The 25,470-nt window shown below is 38.1% G+C and overlaps 1 protein-coding gene across 3 annotated transcripts in view; it reads left to right on the forward strand.

Moving 5' to 3' along the window:
* Positions 1-25,470, forward strand: part of MBOAT2 (membrane bound glycerophospholipid O-acyltransferase 2) — a 108,662-nt gene that overhangs the window by 72,880 nt on the left and 10,312 nt on the right. For 2 of the 3 annotated variants that reach the window (XM_071548373.1, XM_071548374.1), the window contains exons 3-7: positions 11,026-11,080; positions 11,895-12,078; positions 16,967-17,159; positions 20,090-20,193; positions 20,539-20,603. In XM_071548373.1, the coding sequence (XP_071404474.1) occupies positions 11,026-11,080; positions 11,895-12,078; positions 16,967-17,159; positions 20,090-20,193; positions 20,539-20,603 (601 nt within the window). Of the gene's footprint in view, positions 1-132; positions 189-11,025; positions 11,081-11,894; positions 12,079-16,966; positions 17,160-20,089; positions 20,194-20,538; positions 20,604-25,470 lie in introns of all 3 variants that reach the window. The other variant, XM_071548372.1, reaches the window with a different exon arrangement.

Below are 25,470 nucleotides of genomic sequence, written 5' to 3' on the forward strand. Positions count from 1 at the left end.
TCTTGCATTGAAGAACTTCCAGTTTAGAAAAACTAACCTGGACTACTACTATAAACTTTCCCTGACATTTACATGTGAAAGAAAATTTTGAACTTCTATCTAAATTGTTCTTTCTTTCTTTTCTTGTAACAGTCCAATGATGATAATTACACAGAAGATCACTAGTTTGGCATTTGAGATTCATGATGGTAAGGTTTCTTTGCTGTGTTTAACTTTTCATACAAAATAAATTTAAGGACAGTTTGTCATGAGTCAGTGAGTTACTTTAGTCCAGTTTTGTATTGTAGGGCAAAATACATTTTTGTGTCTCAATTGTTTTTTTTGATGCTTCCTAATGAAAGTCCTGAGAAATGTGGCTCAGACTCTCCAGAAGCTCTAAAAATGCTGACACTGTGCCGAAGATCCAACTTACCAGAAGAGCAGTGACTCTTCTGGAATCATTGACTAAATACCAGTGATGTTCTTTTGTGCTGGGATATTGATCCTGGGAGTTAGCTGAAGAATTTCCCAATTCAGAGATCTCTGTTGCTGACAGATAGATGGAAAAAGGATGTGTAATTTCAGTTGTTGAGCACCTTGTGTTTTAAAATGCCAACTGTTGAGCTCTTGCCTAGTTAGTACCACATATACTGATTGTTATAAAACCTTTGTGTATGTTTTATTTTACTATCATAGTTACACTCACTGCTAACATATTGCTGTTATCACAGAGATATCTAATTATGCCTATGTCTTTTCTCCTGTCAGATTTATCCTTCAGATGAGTGGGCCCCAGTTGTGACAGTGTATCCTAATGCTGGTTTTTGTGGGTAGGATAGCCAGATTCTTAGTTACCTTCAAATTCAAAGGGATAATTTTCATTTTAAGGTTGAAAATGTCGTCTAATAAACATGTCCAATTAGCTTGAATCACTTGGAGCTACAGCTGTCAGTTGAAGATTTGGGAGTGTAGCCCCAGACACCTGGATCAGGCCACCTCCTGTCCCAAAATTGCTCTAGTAACATTATGTATGGAGTTTAATATGTTTTTGTCTCATATGTGTCCTGGCTCTAGTGCTGTTGGTGTTCCTTTTTTTTTCCATTCTTATTAAATTACACTGTCTAGAGAAGCCTGTAGGCAAAAACATTCAGGAATATGGAAAGTTGGGAAAACACCTTTTTGTAAGTATTTTTTGTATGAATGAAGATGAATAATGCTTGGCATATCTAGTCTAACTTCCAGAGAAAATATATTCAAAAGTATTAGTCTTGCAATCTATAATCAGCTGGAGCACCAAGTGCACAAGTTAGAGGAAACATGTTACTATAAGGAAGTAATAGTTCTAGTACGAAAGATACACGCTTCCTCTTACTAGGGAAAAGAGATATTCTGAATTTGCTGACATCATGCACAAATAGTGGAGAGGTGGTATATATGTATGGCCAAACCTCACGAATGCAGATTTGAGAAGGGCTCTCCCCACATGGGTGTGCCCTTCCAGCCTGCACAGTGGATTTTTTAGGTGAGGCTCAGCGTGCACAGAACTGGCCCCACCGTTTAACTCCTGAGGTTCATCTGCCACGACTGAGCGAGCTTTGACGGTGACAGGGAAGTCCTTGGGACTGTCACAGCACCCAGTACTAACCGGGGCTGACCCTGCTGAGCATCCGAGATGTGACAGGATGAGATGTCAGGGAGGCTTTAACTGCCAGGGAACGGTCCCTACTGAGACTCAAACTCAGGTCCTTGGGATTCAGAGTCCAGAGTGCTCTCCTTTACACCACAGGACTACCCCAGAGGTGGTATGAAACAAGCATGTAAGTGTTCCTGGCAATCTTGAAGCAAATGTTTCACTTAGTCAGCTCTATTCTTAATTTTCATCATGAACTAGACTGGATTTTTTTCCGTTTAAATTAATTCAGATAATTTGTTTTTTCCTCATAAGCTTATTTTCTGTCTGGATTTCTTGTAGATACCATTGGATTCTAAGTATCAGTCTTGAACTTGTGTTCTTTGTTGACCCCTAAAGGCTTTGTCAGCCCATGAGGAATAGTTGGTAGTATATTGGAAAACTGGTTGTCTCTGCATTTTGGCAGCATCCTTGACCTGAGTGGGATGATCACAGTTGCAGTGCGAACAGGACTTTCAAAAGTTGATGTGAGCAATGTGAATTCAGGAGCAACTGCTAGTCTGGTGTCAGGAGATGCTGAGGAAAGATGTACAGGGGAAACTAAGATTGCATTAAAACAAAGTTTTTTAACTGCAGACAAAAGGGATCCCTCATGAGAAATTAATGAAAACAGTCCTGCTGTCAGTGGCTTTTGTTCTCTGTACAAAGGTTCATGTTTCCATTGGAAATTACTTAGAGATATACTGCTGGGAGAGGAGATAATGCTGAAACTCATTCTACTTAGTGATTAATGGCACTCTGAGCTTTTAGTCATATCAGCTTCGCCATATTAATCACCAATCACTTTATTTTCCTCCCTCATTTTTTACCGGTACATCCAAGGAAAGGTAATGAAAATAAACAACTGAAAGAAAAGTTGGTGGAAGTTCTTGGTTTCTAGGATTCTAGTTGTAATTAGGTGGGGTTTGTGGTTAAGGCAAGTCTTCTGTACTTGATCTTCCCTTGGCAGCCAGTTCATTGTGTTGAGCTGTTTTCCGTGCCACATTTGAAGGACTCGGAGTGAACTGAATGTACTCATGAAGGCCACTCACTCATGCTGACACCAAGGGTCTGTCTAGCCAAGTGGATATGCTTGATTCCAAGTTGAAAACTAGTATGAAATCCCATAAATAAATAACAACTATCCCTATAACTGTCATACCCCAGTGTTCTTAAGGTGAGGTATTTTTAAGCAGGAAATATTATGCAAGTTGCATAGGTTTAATTTAAGTTGGCTGTATAATACAGACTTCTTAGAAATTTGCATGGATCATAAATTTACACCTGAAGAAATCTGGAGTATGCCTTTTATATATGTTGTGATTTGCATTTTGAATTTCAGTCTTTGGTATTTCTTACCTTTTAGTTTCTCAAAATAGCACTGCCAAAAATGACTAGTTCATGTGTTAACATTAGCTTTGTAATTTTTCTGGTTATCTTTGGCATCTCACATGTAAATTCTAAAGGCAGAAATGTTTTTTACCTGATTTGGAGATTTCTGGTGTCCATATTCATTTTTATGGCAAAATTTAGATTTATTTATGCAACACTTTAGGCTAATGACAGAGTTAACAGAGAAAAAGAAATTTTTTTACTTCAGATCCTATATTCTGGAGCACTTTTTAATCACATTTGAAACTAGCATATTTTCAAGAAGGAAGGGTCCATTGCAGTTATTTTAAAAGCAGGGAGTTTGTCTAGAAGGGCTGTAAAAGGGAGGATTTTATTTGCCTGAGAACTTTCTAGCTAACAAGTGGTGGCAAGTAGAGAAGCCGTTTAGCAATTTTAGTTATAAGGCACTAAAAGTTAAGCAGGGGAGGTGGAGAGATGCTGTCACTGCTTGACTGTGTCTTGCAAAGAGCTCACATGGCATTCTCCCTTTTTTTTTGTTTACAACCCACACATCCCCACAGAGCCTCACTCATTTCATTGCAATTCTGTATGAGATCAAGGATCTTTACTGGAGATACCCATATCCAAATCCAGCCTCACTAACCTGTATGCACTTTGGCAGCTTGGTTTTAATTCTAGTGCTTAGGAATCTTAAAGACTCTCTTCCAATTTTTATACTCATAACTTATTGAAGTTCCGAAACTCACAATATACTTACTTTTAAATCTCCAAAAGATTCAGTCAGCAGAACTAGGGAACATTAGGCTCAATTTTGATATTTGAAAGGAAAAAAGAAATATCTCACAGCTTTTCCCAACCCTGTTCTTATGTGTGTTCTCTAAATTATACAGGAAACTTTAAAGTAAAAATAATTGTTTTGGTTTGGTTTGCTTTCCTTTTTAATGATAACAAACATGGTATCTAATTCTTCCAAAGTAGTCAAATTACTATGTTGCACTCATCCATAAAAATGTGTGTGGGTAGATACAGGTAAGAAACCAGAATCAAACCCATTCTGTTCTGTCAACTTCTTCTTGATTCCCAGAGGCTTTTCTCACATGCTTTCTAAACACAAAACTCTTTATTCCTGTGTGAAACTGTTAGAGTTTCAAAATTTTTCATGGATTTTTTTTTCTTTTTTTCTTTTCCCTAACCAACACTATGGTTTGGGAGTTGGAGGCCAGGACGGATGTCTTGTGGAAGCCCAACCCCCCTGTACCTGCTCCCAGAGCCAGCTGAGTGTCTAAAGGCTGAACCAAGGGGATGGCTGACAGCTTCCCATTCCAACATGATGGCTGGGGAGAGGACTGGGGAGGTGGGGTGGGGAAAGAGGTTTCGTGGTGTTTGCCACACTTCTCTGGCTGCTGAGTGCCAGGCTCCATCGCTGGGTTGGTGGGAGCACTGGGAGGGGCTCCCTGGCTCAGCCCCGACTGTGCGCCCTGTGCTGCTCTTCTCTGAGAACAGTCGCCACTGCCTGGATGTGCTACAAGACCCCTTGGGGGCTGACACCACCTGCGGAGGAGCTGCTTAACCCACCCACCCCCTCTGCCCCCCAGCCCCGCAAAGGCTCTTGGACAAAGGTTGGTGAGGGGGTTTTTACACTGCCCACAGGAAAGGTTTCAGCCTGTCACCTGTGGCCGCCATTCCCACATGAGTTTTCGTAACCAGCACCTCTCCCTACTCTCCATCTTTGCCTCACACGTGGGTCCCCAGAGCTGTTGCCTCCCAAGGCGCGGCACCGCCTCCTGCTGTCTGGGAATAGAAATGCACTGAAGGGGCAGAGAGAGTACTGGATTTGTTTCAGTTTTGGTTACAAGTTGCTGCCTGTTCTGCTTTTTTTTTTTCTTTTGGTTATACACATATATATTTGTAGTAAAGAGGTGTTATTTTTCTCTACATTTTCTGATTAAGGTTTCTTAATTTCAAAGATTGTGATGGTTTGTGGGGAGAGGCCCCACTTCCCTAGTCTGGAAAGGTTCCTCGCTTTCCTTGATAAACATCTTGGTTTTCTTTTAAACTGAGACACCAACCTTCTCCCATCCCCTATGCCTCGAGTTTTAGCTGTGCAGTTGCTAACTTTTAAATGTGCTTTTCCTGTAACGTTCCTTGCTTTTTTCCGCCTAATTATTTGTTTCTCCTTTGCACTGGCACTCTCCATTTTTAAAAGCAGTAGATTAGACATTGATGCAGATCTGGGGAGGGGCACTGCTTTAACTTACTGCGAAAACTAAAAGAAGTTAAAGAGTGCACTGAATATGCAACTTTAAAGATTTTTTAAAAAATTATTATTTTACCTCTGCCTTAGCAAACTATAGTTAAAAGCCAGTTTTACTGTAGTATTTTAGGTTGCTTTGCTGCAAGAGTAGGCTATTAGGGCAGTGACTGGATTGTTTTATGCTGGTTTTCCACATGTTGCTATTGTAACATTGCAAAGTTGTAATATTTCCAAAGAGGCAATTAGAGCCCATTTCTCCTTGCAAAATAGCAAAACTATACTCTTGAGGAGAAAAGACACCGCAGAAAGAACCGTTCCTCACCAATATCACCTAAAGAGAAGTTCCGCTGTGCCTTTTGTGACTGGACCTGCCTATCCCATATTGGCCTTTTTAGCCACCAGCACGCTTGCAGCAAGCGTGGGTAGTGCCCTTCCCAAATCTTCGTTTGCAAAGCCCAGCCATGATGATGAGTCTTTGTATGGCCTGTGAGAGGGGAAATATTTCAATGTACAGATGAAATATATGGAAAATGGAAAGGTGATGAGGAAAAAGAAACAAAGGTGAGGAAAAAGAAACAAAAGTGAAGAAACTTATTCACAAATACTTTAATAATTGTCACAGTCTTAATTATTTATTGTTACCCACCTCATCAGGTTGTGGTTCTACACAATACACTTGGGGGTTTTTTTCAGCCAATACTTTTTTCCGTCTGTTTTTTTTTTTAAGTAGAAAGTAAATTTCTTGTTGGTTTGCAGCTAATGAACATCCTATCCAAGCTGCAGTACCTGTTATTATGTTAGTAGTAATGGTTTTGTTATCTCTTCATGTACCGTGAAATAGTGTCAGAAGTGTTAAAGAATGTTTTTTGATTTAGTTGATGTAAATATTTCTTCTTTATCTTTAGTTAATGTTTACTTCTCTCAAAGGTAAATAATTCTCATAGTACGCAGGAAGACACTGTATCTTTCTAAAGGCTGGCAGACAACTTTAGTATTGGTCTGCTCTGGCTTGAAGGGTGGAAATGAGGATGTACTGAAGCACTGGACAGCTTACGTGTTTCTGTACATTAGATGTAATATTTCAAATTAATTTTAAATAGATACCTTAAAACCCAAACAATATTACCAGGCTGAATTGCTGATCATCACAATGTGACACCATGGAAAAAAGAAAAATACCATATTTGGTCAACTTACTTTTCAGCTTGGGTTTTGGTTTATTTTTTGTAGTGTCAGGGGTCAGTGTAGGTTGTTACATTTATGACAATAAAGTTCTCATAAACTATCAATGCACTTTTCTGATTTCAAATAGGATGATGACGATGATGATGATGATGATGATTATATCTCTTTAAAAGTGTATTTGAATGCTGTTGTTCAGTTTTCTCTTGTTTATACTTTCACAACTCCTGAGACAGAGAAATGTGAGTTTATATATGTTGAACTAAATACTCTTAAGGATTTTTGATAGGTTATTATGACCCAATTTTACATTATAAATCTTGGTATTAGAGCAAAAAATTTGCAGCTGTTTAACCAAGGATGTTGTTTTCTAATGTTTCTGTTAATTACATCAGTGACACTGCCATGGTGTAGTGGTTTGCTTTTTGTTTTGGTAACTTGATGCTTGCTTATACCCAGGAGTTTCTTTTAATTTTCTTTTATTTTTAAAGTGTTCCTTTTTTGTGACAGCATGACATTATTGTTTCAGTATGAGCTACCAAATCACTTTTATTCCATAATAAAGCCTGTGTGGCAGGATAGCAGCACGCACCTGAAGACGTTGGTTTTGTTACCATTAGAATATGAGCTCTTGAGAAGGAACGAAAAGATGGAACTTCCTTGTGACATAGTCCACTAGGGATAAATTTTGTTACTGCTGACTTATGAAATTCTTTTACCAGGGAAGGAACATAGGAGTGTTTCCTGCTTTATGGATGAGAAAATAGAGTTATAGAAGCCAAATGGCCAAATCGGTTCACTTTTCTGACAGATGCTCAATAAGACCCATTTTTGCTAATCTCTACTGTGTGATTTGGTAGCAACTCAGAATTGCAGCTATTGTGGCAGTGTCCTGCTTTAGGATAGGAGAAAACAATTCTTATAATCCCCCCAAAAAAGTTCCAAACCCACATGACTCCCCTAACAGCAGCGCTCTGCCAAAGTGAGGGTTCTTCATCTCCAGGGTGTAGTAGGAAGGGAACAGCTGTGATTTATGAGCTCTCTGTTCCCATAGGCTTACACTGCCTGGGAAATCTTGAGTCTATATATATTAATTCATCTCATATTGGATAAACATCAATGTAAGAGCATCTCTTACATATAGTTTTTGTATGATTTAAAAGTTATTATGAATAGCTTCCTGAAAGCTTTCAAGAGTATGACAGAGATAATGGTTTCCTTGTTCTTGTGTGCTGTGCCAAGATGATAAATGGGCCTTCAAGGCACTGAGAAGGCATTGAAAAAAAAGCCAATAGGGTAAACTGACCTCAAAGAATCTGCTGGCTGGAGGGAAATCTTAGTGAGATAGGGAATTGAAAAATTAGTGAGGCTTACTTGAATGTAGTATGTTTGAGACAGCAAGTGCATTGCTTACCAGGGTATTCGGGCCTTAACCTATGTCTTAGTTTGAGGGAAACCAAAATGTTTACCAAAACCAGAGGAGAGGATTCCTCCTCAGTAACCATGTCACACCTTATTAAATTTAAAAAAAGGAACTTTAATTAGAAAATGGATATAAGAAGGATAACTGTTCTTAACTACGATAGATAGATAGATAGATAGATAGATAGATAGATAGATAGATAGATAGATGGAGATATACATATAACTATAAACAGACCAGAGCAAACTACTCCCCCAGCACCAAAAAAAAAGCACAACCCTCCCGCAAAAAACCTGTAGGTTCCTCCTGGTACAGTTCTGTTTATGGTCAGTGTCACACCTCAGCGGGCTGCAAGGTGAATTCTCAGTCTTTTCCCAGCAAGGCAGAGACAAGGGGGTGAACAACTCCTGTGGTGAAGGATGAAACCTTTTTTGTGGGGGAAGAGCAGACTCTCTCCTTGTCCTTAGTTCAAAAAGGAGGAAAAGCTGGGAGTTGAGGAGTGATGATAATTCCCAGGAATCTCCTTGCAGTCCAAGTCAGTCCCCATGAAGAAAAGGTCTGCAGTGTGTCCTGAAGCAGCTGTGACCCTCCTCTCTCTCTCTCTCTGAAACTCAGAGGAAGAGGGGGGAAGACCAGGAGTAGAGCCGGAAAAGAACCCTCACCAGCTTAGCAAACTGTGGCTCTTTTCCTGCAGCTGCCCAAAACCGAAAGTCAAGCCAGCACACAGGGAAAAAACCTCTCCCACCCTGCCCAGGTGCTGGAGTTCTGTTTCTCCCCTCCACCCCACCATTCAGTTGAAATCTGGAGTCATCAGCCACTCTTTTATCCTCAGTCCTGGCACTTCAACGCCCAAACCTTTGTGTTTGTAGGGTGAGAAAAGTTTTCTGAAGGACTCCTCCCAACACCACCTTCCTGTGTTTGAACCTTTAACAACTGGGTTCTTATTTATGTATGTATATAACTGGAACCTTTTTTAAATAAGCCAGTTTTTTCCTCCTCACCCCTCCATAACCACAGATCGTATTTCAGTGGTTACAATCCTCTCTTTCACGTTTGAGATTTTTTTTCCTTCTTTTTTATACCACATCAATGATGTGAAATCTTTCATTTCACTAATTACCTTTATTTAGTGGCTAATCTGGCTTTATGCAAGTTCATTTGGACACACTTGGTGATCTGTTCCTCTTTTTGACAAAAGAGTAAAATGGTCATATGGAGTATAATGGCAAAGGAGGCTCCTGCTCCAGTCAATTTGCATTGTGTAGGCTGTGAGACACTGAAAGCTCTGTTTGGGAGACTTCTCTACATTAGCCATGTTGTGGGATCAGCATCTAGCTATAGGAGTCTTTGTGTTAAATTTCTGTTTAAATTTGTGTTAAATTCAGAGATTCACTACCTGTGAACTGTAATCTTTATGGCCTTAAGTGTTGCACAGTCTTTCAAAATGCTTCTTCCACATTTTTTATTAAGTACCTTTATCAGTATAGAAATCTTTGCTGTAGCTCCAGGGATGTGAAAATGTAATTATGAAGATGAGAAGGTGTGTGCATGACATTAGGGGGTGATACTTTGTTCTTCAGTTTCTTGCCTTGATTGACTATGAATGGGGGTGACTTTCCACTCTGAAGGATCAGGACCAAGGAAGACATTTTTCCAGGTCATACTGAAAGAGAGGAGATGGCAAGTTGCTAATCCCTCTGTATGCTTTGCTCTGTCCAAAGCTAGAATTGCAGTTTTGAAGTTGTGTGTATAGGTCATGGTCACACTGGAGTCACACTGAGTTACCTTCTCTTTAGATAAAAAGTGTTTCCATGAATCATAGAATTAAAGTAGGTTTTACTTCCCCCAGCTCCTGAATCTTTTTTTTTTTTTGTCACAAGCCTGACGGATTTCAATATCTAAAAAAATTGTCTTCAGTTGAAACTTTCCTTATGCTTGGACCAAGTATAAGGGCTCCCCTCTGTGGATTTATTGGAATCAAGGGATGGGATTGACGGCAACCCTTCCATGAGAGGAGGATGATCTTCTGTATAAATAACTATTGTCTTTAAGCACGTTGGGATTTCATATCTGTATTACCTCTACTCTTTCACAAACTTGGTTAGAAGCTGCTATTGGGTTTAAGCACTGCGGTGGGAGAAGGTAGTTTAAGTGAAGGAAGCCACATGCATAAAAATAAAGTTTTTAGTGCTTGTAATGGCAAAGAAAAATTCCAAATGGGAACAGCAGGAAATGGCTGCATGTGGGAATGTCAGCCACTGGAGAGGCAGCAGGAGGAGCGGAGGGGGTCATTTTGGCAAGCAGTGAGGGCTGGTATAATCCGCCCCTGTCTGAAGGAGGGAGTTCTTTGTATCTCTGAATTAGTGTATTTCATAATACATTAGCATGTTGAAAGTCTTATTTTTTACTGTTCTATTTTATGGGAGTACAGATTTTGAAGACTGTTTTTCAGGGGTAGGTCATCAGCATTTCAGAAAGAGCCTCATATGGCAAGAAGGTAAATTCAGTCTTGCTGCTGAACTCAGACATGGCCTGCCCCCTTCTGCCAGCAGAGGTTAAGGCTTCTAGTTAGTGCTTAGGAAAAAGACGGTAGCACCCCTTGCTGCTGTGCCTGTTTCAGTGGGCCTTGGCCACAATCTTTACTTGCAGGAACAAGCTGTCTTGAGGTCTGCCTTAAGTTTAGAATTGCTGAAATCTGTCTTGGATGGTGTTCATTCTACACATCAAAATTGTAATGATGACTAATCTAATGCTCCTGGGTTACTGCAATCTTGAAAGGATTCTGGGGCTTCTCCAGTTTCCAGGACTGGGAATAAAGAGTTTCAAAACCTGCAGACTTTGAAGTCATAAGCAATGTAGGAGAATCGCTTTTGTCAACACTTACTGCAGGTTGTCCTAATGCTTTCCTGAAATCCATGTGATTTTAAGTTTAGGCACTGCTGGATATAACTGAAGATATGAGAGTTTGTAATTCTGTCAACAGTAAGAATTGTTTGATTCAACTCCAGCAAAAATGTTATGTGACATAATACCTCTGAAGTTACTGGAGGGGTTAAGAAATTACATTGCAGCATGAGGCTTGCTCTACTGAGTAAAGAAATGGCTAACTAATGTGTTGGGGCTTAGCTTTTCTTTATATCTTGTTTTTCCTGTCCTCTTCCCTAGGAATGTTTCGGAAAAATGAAGACTTGACTCCATCACAGAGGTGTTTGGCTGTAAGGTGGGCTTTCAGACATTTCTGCTTTAGGGGTGGGTGTCTCATGTGCTTTATTAATGCTCTGTGCAATTTCTACAGTTCACATTCAAGACAGAGAGTTTACAAGCTCACGTAAAACAGATCCATGCATTTTATATTTGTAGCTTAATTTGTACATCTGTTCTGAAAAATATCACTAGAAGTAGGTTTTGTACTTATTTAGGAAAAGCATTCTAAGTTCTATGCAGTGTATGCAAATTAATGTTGTATCAGACAGGAGGCTAGTTAGCAGTTAGTACACATAGGAAGTAGCTGGTGAAGGCACATGCTTGTTTAATTCTATTTTTCTGTATTTAACTTACCTTTTCTCCTTTCTTTATTCAGGAGGCTTGAAAATACTGTGTTGTCTTGGCCAAGAGAGTCTTGACTTGAGACATTTGCTTTAATTGAAATTATTGCCAGTTAACACAAGCCTTTGTTTATTGATTCAATTGTTGAGGGGAAAATAGAGCACTTAATACAGTTGAACAAACACTTAGAGGAACAGCCCTCCCTTTCCTTCTCCAGGCCCAGCTTCAGTCAAACACCTCTGATGGGCAAGGAGAGAGTCATTAGAGTTCAGGAGCTCTGTCTGAAAACACTCAGTATGGATTGGAAAGAAATTCTATGTGTAGAATGTTTCAAGGTGTGATTACGAAAGACACACAAAGTGCTTTTTGTCCATGTGGTTTTTACTGCAGTCAGAGTGCACAATAACATGGAGTGTGACTTTTCCTACTGTGGAAATTCTGTAGAACTACACATCCCATCTCACAAGTTGCTTGTCTTTGAATTACAGACGCATGCCAAGTCTACTGGAGTATTTAAGTTACAACTGTAATTTCATGGGTATCCTGGCAGGCCCGTTATGCTCTTACAAAGACTATATTACTTTCATTGAAGGCAGATCATACCAACTGCAACAGTCTGAAGCAAATGGGAAGGAAGATACAAAATATGAGCAAACGGATCCTTCCCCAAATGTAAGATGTGTGCCTCTTGCAGTGCTGATGCTTACGTAACCATTGCATGAAAAGCTTGTTTTGCTCTCTTCATTTACAGGCATAACTTCTGAGCTCTGTCTGGAGTTCATTCATCAACAGAATATATTCCCTGTTCAAAAAGTTATATGCTTATTTTTTTAAGGCAGGTTTTCTCCATGGCTTCCAGTCTGGATCTTGTGGATAAAAGCAGATTAAATTGGAGCTTCCTAACAAGCTTATATGGTAAAAAGCCATCTTTAAACTAAAGCAGTTCATGCATGTTTCCTTCAAAGCATATACTGTGCTTAAGAAAACAAAAAGAGTCCTGGTAAGCACAAAGTGCACAGTTTGTCATTCGAAAGCTGATGAGACTTGAAAGTTCCAGCAAGGTTTCATGAATGTTCTCTAATTATATATTTTTTTAATGTTTATTTGCAACAAGTAGGAAAGAGTCATATGTAACAAATGGAAAAACAATCTTAGAAATAGATTCATTTTTCATGCTTTCAATCATGGAGAGAGAGATTGAAGGCGTAGTAAAAGATGCACTAGCCATGACAGTATGAATAGTAGTATGAATAGTACTCTAAGCCACAAAATTATTTTTTTCTCTTTGTTCTGTTATTGGAGAAGAGACCAAATGCATAAAGATAGTTCAGTTGATCATGCCTTACAAAATAGATTGTATGACCTGAATGAAAATCAAAAGCTCACAAAGCTTGTTACTTTTAAAATTCAATCCAATTAGTTTAATGCTCAGGGTATTGAATATTGTTTTTTCACTCTTTTCATATTCTCTTAAATTGAAGTGTGTTGGACATTTACATTTGCATTGCCTAGGATAATTATTAACACACATAAGAAGCAGAATTATCAGAGGGTCGGCTGGAACACTTGAGATAGATGGCTGTTGCTAATTCCAGCAACAGTTCCCCATGTTCTCCAGCTGTTGCTGGAGCAGCTGAAGGCATCCCCACAGGGAGCTGCCCATGTCCTCCTGCCACATAGAGATTGTGGCCCCACACCTGGGCCAACAGGGAGTGCTTCCCCATTGGTTGTGGCATCTTCAACCACTTCTGTCCTTCGAAAGTGGATGAGGACTCTCTATGTGTTCCACTCTACCCATCTTGGTGGTTGGAGTAACTTGCAGCACAGCAAGGTAAACCAGTGGCTGGAGGATGACAACACTTCCAACTGCTCCACAAGCTGACAAAGCACATGAGCTCACACAGGTGTGCTGTGGAGCAAGGAGTTAGGAAGGGTGAAAGACACAGGGAGAACTCCTTGTGTAGATTGGCACCACATGGTCCATACTCTGCATTGATGTGTTGTATTGACAACGTTGCAGACACTTCTGTTTCTAAATGGTGTTTTGGCTCAGTAAAATCTTGTGTACTAAAATCCTATTTTTGCAGAAAAATGTTAGGTAGTAAAATTACTGCAAATAAATGGAGGTAAACTAAATCTGCCCATATCAGTACATTCTGATTGCACCTACTGATTGCCTGGTAGGAATTCCTGGCTTTTTATCACATAATCTTGCTAGTAATCTGGACAAGGTCAATAGAAATAAATGTAAACCTGTGATGGCTTCTTCTTTCAGGTAAGCAGTTTTCCTTTAAAAGAATTGCTCTTAAGATGCTTGAAACTTTTTGCAATTTATGCTGCATTAGCTTTTGACATAAAGAGAAGCTGTTTATGCTCTTGATACTTTATCTCCAAACTGGTGTTAGAGAAATTTGGCTGCATTTTATAACACCAGTGAGTATTGTGTGCTTTTGGAGAAATATGAATGATATCATTTCACTGCATTTGCTGTATCAAATAAAATATTAATTAGCTGTTCTAGAAGAATGTTTAAATACCATTAACTTTATGTTAATACTTGAAATTTGCTCCTTGATTCTCATGTCATTTCAAGAAGAATAAATTGTTAGGTAATTAAAAAAAAGTAATGGGGATCAGCAAATGTTTATGTAGTAAATAAAAAAAAAATCCTTGAGTTGAGTTACAATAAGTTTCATTTTCTGTTAAATATAATAACCAAAGTAGCTTATGCCAGCCTCCTCCTCAGTAATGTGTGTTGACTGCATGGTGTTACCTTGGTTTAGTATTTTTGCTGTGTTCATTGCATGTTAAATGAATCAAGTCACCATATTAAAACTTACTTCTTATATCCCTCCTATTGTGCCTTTTTGCAAGCTATCAGTTGTTGGTGCTCAAAGTGGTGTCAACTCTCAGAAATTAATATCTGTCTTTGTAAGTTTCTTTTTATTATGGCTACCCTTAAAATACAAGATTCCTGTCAGCAGATATCTGCTTTTTTGCTTATTATGCAGCCTCTTCCTACAGGTTATAAGTTCTTGCTTAATTGCCTCTAATTTTTATCTGAAGTCCCAACCTCCCCAAAGTCATGTTCTTTAATATAGTTCAATATTATATTGAGCTTCCTATTGATTCTTTATGAGCCAAGAACAAGTTCATTCACATAAAATTTTTAAATATTCTTCTCTACTTTTTTATATTTATTTTTATGTATTATACGTGTTTATTCAGTAATATATTTCTAAAATTCCTGAAGTCTGTGAGTGTTTTGCCTTTATTTCTTCAATTGAAAAGCTGTTCCTCAACTCCTTTCTCCAATTAGGTATCTAGCTTTCAACCTAATTATATTCCCACCTAATTTATGCACATTTAATTTTGGTCTGGTACTGTTTTCTAGCTTAAATACCTTTTTCCCTTCCCAATGTTGATCTTATTTGATACTTTTATACAGGTATGCCCAGTTGTTCATCACAACTAAATGAGCCAGATCTTTCTACCTTTTTATTGTAAAATAATTTGTGTATGCTAATTCATGTCAGGTCAGAATTATCCTTCAGCTTATGGTCTTTTAATTCCTGAACAGAACAGTTATTTTGGTAAAAATAAAGAGTAAATTAAATTAAACTTTGAGTTACTTCATCTTTGTAAAAACTGACCAACCCGACTGTGACTGTGCAACCCAGTGATTGCCCATTTATGCCTTGGCAAAGAAGCTTTTACTAATAACCTGGTTAATTAAATAGTAGGAAGTGAATTAGTGTTTTACCAAATGCATTTCTGTAGGTAATTGAACTGTAGGGTTATGTTGGTCAGTGTCCAGTGTTGTAGTCTTGTTCAGATAATGTGATGTAGTCTAAATCTAACTTATTAAAAAAACCTGACCAAAAACCACCACACAACACAACACCCATCCCCATGAAACCCCCAACAACAACCAAATAAAAAACCCAACAAAATGCCAAAAATCTAGGTTTTCATCTGGTTTGTTTCTCTAATCCAACTCACTGTAAGGACCAAGAGCCAAACCTGCAGCCAAGGAGTGAAGGCAGGGCAGGACTGGTGCTTTGCAGGGCAAGTCTGTGTTTGGCTTGTCCTTCAGAAACTCTGCTTAAACCCAAAACTCTGCTTAAGTCCCAAAATTGCAGCTCCCAGACTTTGTAGAGGCAGAATATTTATCTCCATCACAGTTTTCTAAGGACACTAATATCCCTGGTACTAATGCCTGTAAGTGGTATTGGCATGTTGGGATTTATAATTATTCAGTGAAGTAGTATAATTACAAAAAAAAAAAAGTTTCATTTATGGCAGGGTCCTGTATGAGTTCATTATTTTTTCTTAAGGTAAATTTTGTTGACAGCAAACCATAAAAGAAGAGTTTACATCTCCACAATTTAGTTAAGAAGCTTCAGAGAGGTACTAAACATATTTTGGGTTGAATAGGCAGAATAAAGGTCTCTATTTACTAATAGAAAAATTGGTAAATAGTGGCAGTGGCACAAAACAGGTCTCTAAACAGATATAACAGTACTTACAAATTTCCAAAACATTTGTTTAGACTTTATAGTAATCTTTAGATGGAAAACATCTCTTTTATATATTCATGCTTATATTTTGAGTGCTAATGTTACCATCTTGTAAATACTGTTTCTCGTGTGAAATTGCACATGACTTTTAATCATGGCTTAGACTTTGAAGTTGAATCCTTGCAACTGTATTCAGAACTTTGGGTGATGCCTTCTGGTATTTATAAATATCAAACTTTTGTATTTATCAGATACTGCATATCAGAATTAAAGATTCATTACTGTTAATAATAACTGATTTTATGAGCATTATTTTCTATTGAAATTCCTGAGAAACTTAAGCCAACTGAACTTTCCCTCTGCTCTAGCAAAGAGAGAGGTGGAATAATAGTTCTAGAATAACAAAGGGACACTTTTAGAAAATTAATGCCCTTCATTTTGAACTTTTGTAATAGATTAAAGTATTTAAAAAGTATTAAAAATAACTTTATTAGAAAGCAAGTAGAAACAAATTATTAAACACCAACTTTAGCCATTGATAGTAGTTGCCTCCTGAATTTTCCAGATGTGTTTTTAAATAGCTGTGATTTCTGATCCTCTCTAAAATACGTTCTGAGATGAGCCACATGAACTATATGCAGTATTGAAAAATAGCCTCAGCTTTTCCAAGTCTGATTTTTTTATCAGGTTGTACCACCTCTTACATCTGTATGACTGGGTGAATGAATCTTTGATACTGTTTGTATTTGCAGTTGGATGTTTAATGCTCCATTCTGTATCATGGAACAGAATTACCCTTTGTTTTGGAACTAGATGTGTGAAGCTGAACTCTCAGTGAAGCAGGATGTTATCTTTGAAAGTTTGGGCAGGTATACTGGAAGCAGCATGGACAGAAAAAGGATTCTGGTTATCTTCTTGTTCTGTTGCTTCAAAGGAAAATAGATTGAGTATTTTCTTCTCAAGTTTATTTTCTGTAGAATTTTAATGTAAACTAAAACTGTAATGTGAAGCTTACAAAATTTCCTGTCTTAAATTTTCAGATAGCTGTGGCACAGAAACTCTTGATCTGTGGATTGTCCCTCCTCTTCCACATGACTATTACAAAAACTTTGCCTGTGGAATACAACATTGATGATGACTTCAGAGCTACAGCATCATGGCCTGTAAGGTTTTTCTACCTGTATGTGTCTCTTATGGCTGCCAGACCAAAGTATTATTTTGCATGGACTTTAGGTAAGTATATATTTAAAAATACAGTAATAAGTGAAGGGGCATCTGTTGAGTTTCATTTGAGATGCTGCACACTTAAACATGTATTAAAAAGTGGCAGTGCCCTCTTGAGGCCTTAGGAAAACCTGAATGCATTTAAGTATTCTGAGGTATTGGCAAAGTATATTGAATAGTGTCTGTCTCTCTGAGAAATGTTACACACTGTTGCGACAGTGTTGCAAACTAGATCGTAGTCTCCTTTACAAGTCTGAGCAAAACCTAAGGAGTTTTGGAGAGTGGTAGTGTTTTAATGAGCAACAACTTGTGGGGTTTTTTTAAATGTAGCGAATCTAGTCTGATGTACAATCCCCTGTTCTCTTTTTCTTTCTTTTTTTTATTTTATTTTGATACCTTAATTGTTGGCACATCTGCAAAGTTAATTTTAACCTCTTCCTGTGTTTATAGTTAACAGTTATTTGCTTGATGCTACTCAAGCATAAAGGAAAATGAATATATTGACATTCAGATGTTTCACACTGTTGCTAATAGTAGGTGGCATCTGCAGTACTTTCAGAATTTGATGAGTGATGCTTCAGTTTTAGTCTTTGTTTGCTAAAAGTTTGGATGACCAGTGGGAAAACATCCTTAGTCACAGTTTTAAGACATGTGAATAAATTATAATTTGTATGTTTTGTGTTTCACTTCATGGTATTTGAAAAAAAACAACACATACAACAGAAAAATGCTTTATTTATGTGAGTTGACATCTTGGAAGTGGCTCACACAACAGATTTCATCAGCTTCCTCCTCTTCACCAGTTTTACATATTTGTTTCATAATTCTTTTGAGAGAGAATCTGTGGGAACAATGCAATAAAGAAAGCTTTGGTGTAGCAGAGCAGCATGACTCATTCACAGCTGCTGGTTTCATTCCATGTCAATGAATGAAATGCTTTCAGCTTGTCTGGAAATAGTAATTTTGGGGCTTGTTGTGGAATGAAATAATTTCAAGTATTGTGCTCTTATGCACCCGTATCATGATCTGTAAATAGTGAGTCATTTGAAAAATTAATAACCTTGTTGGGGTTTTTTTCTTTAATACTTCAGATAAACTTCTCCTTATGCACTTGCTAGCAGTGTAGAGTTAGCAATCCCTTGGTGAAACACCAAAGAAAATAAATGATGCCAAGTCTGTACTTTTAATTTGCTAAATAGCTTTTTTTACTTTTTTCCTTCCACTTTGTCTCATCTAAACTTAGAGTGGTAGGAGTGGAATGTGAGGGGGTTTAGCAGTTTTAATGGATGTTATGCTTTTGAGTTGTATGTTACTTCAGAAAAAATTGTAAATGAAATAAATTACTTTAAACAAAAACTTACCAAAATGGTAGTTAATAAAATGAGTAGCTGTAGTCTATGCATTCTTATCTGGCAAAAGAGTGCAGAGTTTGTGTCTTCAGCTGTTTCTAAGTGAGCATAAAACCATTGTCTAATATTTGAAGTTGACATCACTGACATCAGATGTATGGTAGCAAAACTTTTTGCTTTCAAAGATTTTTTTTTTTAATTTTCACAAGAAAATAAAAATATTATAAATATATTAAATGAAGAGTCACAAAGCCCTCTACCAGACTGGTGGATAACTGGAGAAACTGAACTTCAGGAAAGGAACTGCTTGTTTGTTTGAGTCCATTGTTGTTTTTAGTTTCCAAATACACTACATTAATATCTTGAAAAAGTCATTGAGAAAAAAGGAAATTATAAAAGATACAGATTTTTCTTACATGTCACTATCGTATGAAGTAAATACTTTTCAATATGGTAATCAAAACTGTGCAATATCTCCCATATTTTGGCTGTAATTTAAAAGGTCATAATCTAATTGCAGTGCTTCAGGTGAATTCTGAGCTAACAGAGGGGGCTCATGCCCAGTAACTCGAGGGCTAGATCTGTGTGGCTTCTCCAGAGCCTTTTGCCTACCTTAATTGCAGTTCCTCAGGACTGCTCTGAAGTGAGAGAAGGGCTGGCATTCTTCCCCCCATGGGCACACAGTTATCCATGGAAGTGGATACATTGTTGAATTCGTGCCTGGCGGATATGTGGCCATGTTTGGATCCATGCACCAAACGCCTGGCTCACCAGAGGAAATACTTGGGAAAAAACCCTCACTTTTTCATATGTGGCTGTCCTAATTGGAACTGCTGAGGAAATTGTAGCGTCTGAGCTAACAAAGCTCAGGCAAAGGTGATGCCTGAACGTGACAGGCAGTCGAGATCCCTTGGGTTTTCCAGCATAGTCCAGATGACAGCAGCAGCTTTTTCTTCTAGGGAAAAATATTGTTTTCTTTTCACTATCTGACCTTTGACGTGCACTGTAGACACTTCACATGTTAACAGTGGCCTTGTGCCATTAGTGGAAGTTTGACAAATTCTGCATCACTGAGAAAATGACTGTTCTCTTTTGTTGGGCTTGCCCTGCTCTGTGCAGGGAACTGTGAATGTGCACCTGCTTGTAGGGAATTGTGCAGTTTTATCTTTATGCATTAAACATCGCTGTCGCTGCATAATGAGAACCAAAGTGTACCATCTGAGTGTTGAGCTACTGGCTCAAATCATTACAACCAACCACTGTCTCGTAGTCCTGATGTATCTCAGTGACTTTGGTTTTCTGTCAGATTGCTTAAGGAAGTCTTAAGTAGGTGCTATGAGAGAGGGAACATCTGTACTGTGAAGCAGATAGTTCTTTCATTTTTATGGTTCTGTATAAGTTTCTGAATTGAAACCCAGTGTGTTGCTTGGATTGTTTTCTCTTTGTTCAAGTTATCCTCAGTATTTAAGTGAAAATAGAAGTAGCCGTTAAGATGTGATAATTATTTCGAACAAACAGCATGGCGGGTGATGCACAATTTGTAATACATGCAGTTTATAATTAATTTGTTTCTTTTTTGTTTCATTGCAGCAGATGCAATTAATAATGCAGCAGGGTTTGGGTTTAGAGGCTACGATAAAAATGGAGTTACACGTTGGGATCTAATATCCAATCTGAGGATCCAGCAAATAGAGGTTTGTTCCTGGCTCTTTCACAAAACCCCACATGCCCATGGAGGTGGTTGTTTGTGATTTCAGTGACTTTTCCTACGCATTTTGGTCCTTAAGGTAGTCAATATGCTCTAAGTCAGAAATGACGTGTTCACACCCTTAGGAAAGGATGAAAAATAGAGTCTGTTTTGAACATCTTCTACTTGTCAGTTGACTTCCAAAATATTTAGTGGTTGTAAGTAGTTGAGAAAATAACTTACTCAGCTCATGACAAAGTTGGCGGGGGAGAGCTTAGAATTTATACACGAGAATGTTGAAACTTTGCAGCACTTTACAATTCTAGAACTAATTAATTTGTTTTACTTACAGTTTTCCACAAGTTTCAAGATGTTTCTTGATAACTGGAATATCCAAACAGCTCTTTGGCTTAAAAGGTATTTATTTCATAAAGATCTTTTCTCTGCAGAAGTTTATTAGATAAATATTTCTTTGAAGAAGATATAATGTTTAAAGCTAAAACCCCACAAAACATCAGTTGTTTAGCAGCTCCATGGGACATTCTTCTTGTAATGCTTGAATTAAAGCCTCTGAATTTAGGACTTCACTTGTAGCATAGACTATCAGGTTATGATAGAAACTGTTTGTCTTCACTGGCCATAGGGAACCTAAAACTGTTAATCTGTGGGAGTGTCTTCTTTTCCTCTCTTAGGATTCAAACCAGCGCTAGTGCTGAGAGCATGAGGCAAGATGTACATCTCATCCTGTGAAAGCTCTGCATTATTTTTATCCCCACAGCAATATAGAAACTTCCATACGTTTTGTGAGAGAACTTTCTGTGCTCTTTCCATTATGAGGTCATGACAGACATCAAACCCCATAACGTGCTGTCAACAAAAATTGCAAATATCCCTCAGCTGCATTCTTTTTGCTTGTCTGGGAAACACATACAGTGCCCTGTGAACTACATGTTTGTGCTTCTTTGTGGCAACCAGAAAGTCAAAGTATTCTTGAGTAGCACATGGGTGTTGTTTCCCTTCTTCCAGTCTGGTGAGTTCATCTCCTATCAACAGATCCAAGTTCAACTGAGACTCCCACCTCGGGATCACTCAGAGGACTTTACCCCTTTTTCTAAGAGAGCTGGCACCAGGATGTTTCTTCCATCAAATTTCCTCGTAGTGTTTCCTCTTCCATAATTGCATCCCAAAATATTTTAGTGACCCAATTGAAAACAGAAATTGAATTTTATATGGTTGTTCTGATTGGCTTAATAGTCAATAGAATCTATTGGTAGGACAGTGAACAAAGAAGAATTGCATGCTTGCAGGTACTGAAACATATCATATAATAAATATCTTATCAGTATTAAAACTTAATGGGAAAAGGTTGTATTTCAACGAACTTTCAAATTTCCTACATGGAATTATTCTGAAGAAAAGCTCTTTCTAGTGAAGAAGTGTAACACCCTTGTTAAGTATTGAAAGAAAAAAATGCAAATCAATTGCTCAGGGGGACAATAAAAGAAGATGTGAGGAAAAACTAGAGCATCCCCATTAATAAATATTTTTTAAAACAACAGTAGAAGAATCCTTGAGAATAGTCTTAAGTCTTTGAGGATAATCTAATTTGATTCTGCCCCAGTGAAAGGGAGAAGGGTGGATGTTTTCTGAAAGTTTTGTTGCAAGTAAGATTACTTTAATTGATTATATGTGAGGCCTATAATTAATGGTAGAGAATATATATTATATTACTAATCATTTGGTTAGTTGCAATGCTACAGCAATTAGAGTGGAGGACAAGCTCATGTCTTTAAACATCCACTTTTAATACCTCACTTTTTTACCATTTATGGATCTATCTAAAATGTTAGCCATTTATCTCACATGAAATACCAGACACCAGCATTTGTTCTGTTCTTTTCTGATACTGTCTAAAGCAAAAGCGAATCATCAGAATCACAGGATTTAAACCCTGATTGTGCGTGAAAACAAACTCCTTGTAAAAAACACAGTTAATGGAGATACAGATCACAAAGAAGTTTAGCAAACATTTAATGTAGATCGTAAGATACAGCAACTCAGAGGTATTGTTACATGCATGCAAGTGAAGACAGATATTTACATAGTAGCATATATCAACAATACCTATCATGATATTTCCTGACTGGGAAAGCTGTTATGTTTCCCCTCAGCCTGTTCATGACCTTTTCCAAAGAAACCATCTAATCCTATTTGTCTTTGGTCATGTTTGCTTGATTCTGACATCTTTCCAACATTCCTGTCTTCTTAGGAGTGGATGTAGTACTTCTGCTATGATCTTCAAGGTCATTCCCTGGCTCATTACAGGCAGAGTTGAATAATTTGACTGGATTAATTACCATTATTTTCTGTAGGTAACACTCTGATGTTTTAGAAAGTGTTATATCTGCCTTTTTTGCAGCAGCAACGTACTGTTGATTCATGCTCAGCTGATACTCAGTGTTTCATACTGTGGATTCATATTCACACCCAGCTATGCTTTTTCAGGAATGCTACAGGAATGGTACTGTTTCGTATCTTCAACTTTTCTTATTAGGTGTTCTATGCTTTGGACTTCATCTTGTTGATTTCAGAACATCCTTCATGTCTGTCAAGATCATTTTGGATTCTAGTGCTCCATCTGCTAAGAAAACAATGCCAATCTTGTCTATCCCACCCCCCACCCCAAAAAAGGAAGGGAAGACAGGGTGGAAAAATACACTTCTCAGTCTACCTCCCAAACCTGTAATGAAAGTATAGAGCCAGACCAAGGGCAATACCTTATTTTCTAGAGCAAATAATGGATAAGATAACCTGGACCAACTGTGTTTGAACAGATTTTCTGAACCTGTTGAGATGACCATCTTTCCTTGGTTCATTTTAGGAATGTCAAATAAGCATTTGAACATGATTTATTACTGCCAAAATCCATGGAAGAGTTTAAGTGTACTTTTTACGCTTTGAAATTGAAACCTGATGATTTTTTTGTAGTATGTTGTACCTGACTTGCATTGATACAGCTGAAACTTGTTAGTTATTTTAGCTCATTGTGTTCACTCCTGAATGCTTTTCAGAGGACTGTTTCAGTAGTTTAAAACAAATAAAAATTGAAGCCATGTATCAGTTTATTAATGAGACAGAATTAACCGCTGGTCAGTGAAATGTACATTCAGAATTAATAGCAGTACTAGAACAGATAACGTTTTGTATGTGTTTGGTGCTCCAGTTTAATAAACCTAAACGCTCTTCTTTAACTAATCCCAAGCAGTTTAAAAGGCATGGATGTCCACACACAGTTCCATGGAAACTGTGCCACCTGATCTAAGAACATATGGGATACATTTGACTTACAATATCTGAAATGGAAAAAGTCCTGTCAGAAGTGGACTTGTGAAGAAAATGAACAAGCTAATTCTAATGCCTTAAAAGCTGAGGTTTTTAATGTTGTTTAAACATACAAAATGGTTTCTATTGTTCTTTTTGCCAAGTCACTGCTTCTCCTTCCCAAAATCCTCTGAGATAACTGTTATCTCACCCCTGAGGAAGGTCTGGAAGTAAGTTATGAAAAGTGTTCTGATTGGATGTTATCTACCCCTTTCTATTGGTTGTTAACCCTTTTTCCTATTGGTACAGAGCCAAATCCCCTCTGCTTTCTATTGGTAGATATAGGATCCCTCCAAAACCGATATAAACCCTCACCCTTGAGCAATAAACTTTCTCTCTCATCCCTCTCCTGTGGTCTCTGTGTGAGTCCTTGTGGGTTCCCTGGGGGCCACGTGGTGGGGAACAGCAGGGGGAGCACACCCTTGGAGGTAACGGGCTTAGTCCTGGATCTAGAGCCCCACTCAACCATTGCACACCTCCTCCTGGGAGTGAAGGGCCCCTGCTTGTATGCACTGCCTGTGGGAGATGTAGGTGCTTTGGCTTGGTGTGAACCTGCTGAGTCACATGCCCTTTAGAAAAGCATGCACAAATTCATGCTCCTGCAGCTTGCAGGGATGAGATCCTGCTTCCTGGCATGGCACTCTGCACTGGCAGTCCCCTACCTGGGATGCTCTGCCTTGGCTGAGACAGAGGTGGTCATGGTGCTGGTGGGGCAACTTCTGGCAGTGTCAAACCGGCTTTTGATGACTAGTATTTTGCTTCAAGATGTCTCCCTGGCTCATCACAAATATTCCTAATGCTTTTATACTTCTGAGGCTGACATATTCTTTGTCAAAAATGTTTCTTTGAACTTCTCTGTTTACTATTTAGCCTGGCCAATGTTGCTTTCATCTTTAAGGTGATCTGTTTGGGGCAAATGTCCTCAGATAGTTTTGTCTATTACACATGCAAGCACTTGCCCTCCACTTAACCCCATGTTCTCATCTTAATGGCCACTGTGAGCCAAACCCTTTGGCAAGAGGAGGGGGCTGTGCTCATATCCCATACTGAAGACTTTATAAGATAAAACACCACATCTATTTGACTGGCAGAAACTAAATTCGAATAGTACACTTTTGATATTACACCATTCAGATCCTCTCTTTTTACCTTCTGTTCTTCAACATTGACTGCATCAGTAGGTCTCAGTAATCTTGTATATACATGGAGGTTGTAGAAAATAGTTAAATTAGTAGTGAATGTTTTGGCCCTCTGTATCATTAGCTCGTTGTATTCTTTGAATAATAGACATGCATTCTCTTCTCTTTTTCTGTTACTTGCTGTGTGGTTACAAAACCCTTTTATATATTTGTGTCTATGGCCTTTTTAGTTAAAACTCATTTTTGGATGTTAGCTATAGATTTGTGTTTATGCATGCTTGTGGTGTTTATTTTTGCTTCATGTTAGTTTGTATCTATTTCCATATTTCCTATTGCTTTTTGGTTTTCAGATCATTAAAGACATTAAAGAAATCTTGATGAAGCCATATCAGGACCTTACCATGTTTCCTATCATTCTTCCACATCATGATGGTTTGTCATTGTGTCATATAATGTTGTCTTCTACAAACTACCTTTCTTGGATTCCTTTTCCCCTTCTTTCTTCTAGAATTCTTTACTTTAGGACCTTGCCTAATAATTCAGAGTCTCAGTTTTTAAATAACAGAGTTCAGCATTGTCCCTATTTGATATTCTTGCAATGCTAGAGTATTTGTTACAATTTCATCATCATGCTCACCTAGTTGTATCACACAGGCATATTTTCAACTGTAGTCTCTTTATTATTCAGAATTGAAGGTAGTTGTTACTTTCCCCATTTTCCTATAAGCTGCTTTCATTTTAAGAAAAACACGTGTCTGACTCAT

The sequence above is a fragment of the Pithys albifrons genome, chromosome 2 (genome assembly GCF_047495875.1).
Source record: "Pithys albifrons albifrons isolate INPA30051 chromosome 2, PitAlb_v1, whole genome shotgun sequence".
Lineage (NCBI taxonomy): Eukaryota > Metazoa > Chordata > Aves > Passeriformes > Thamnophilidae > Pithys > Pithys albifrons.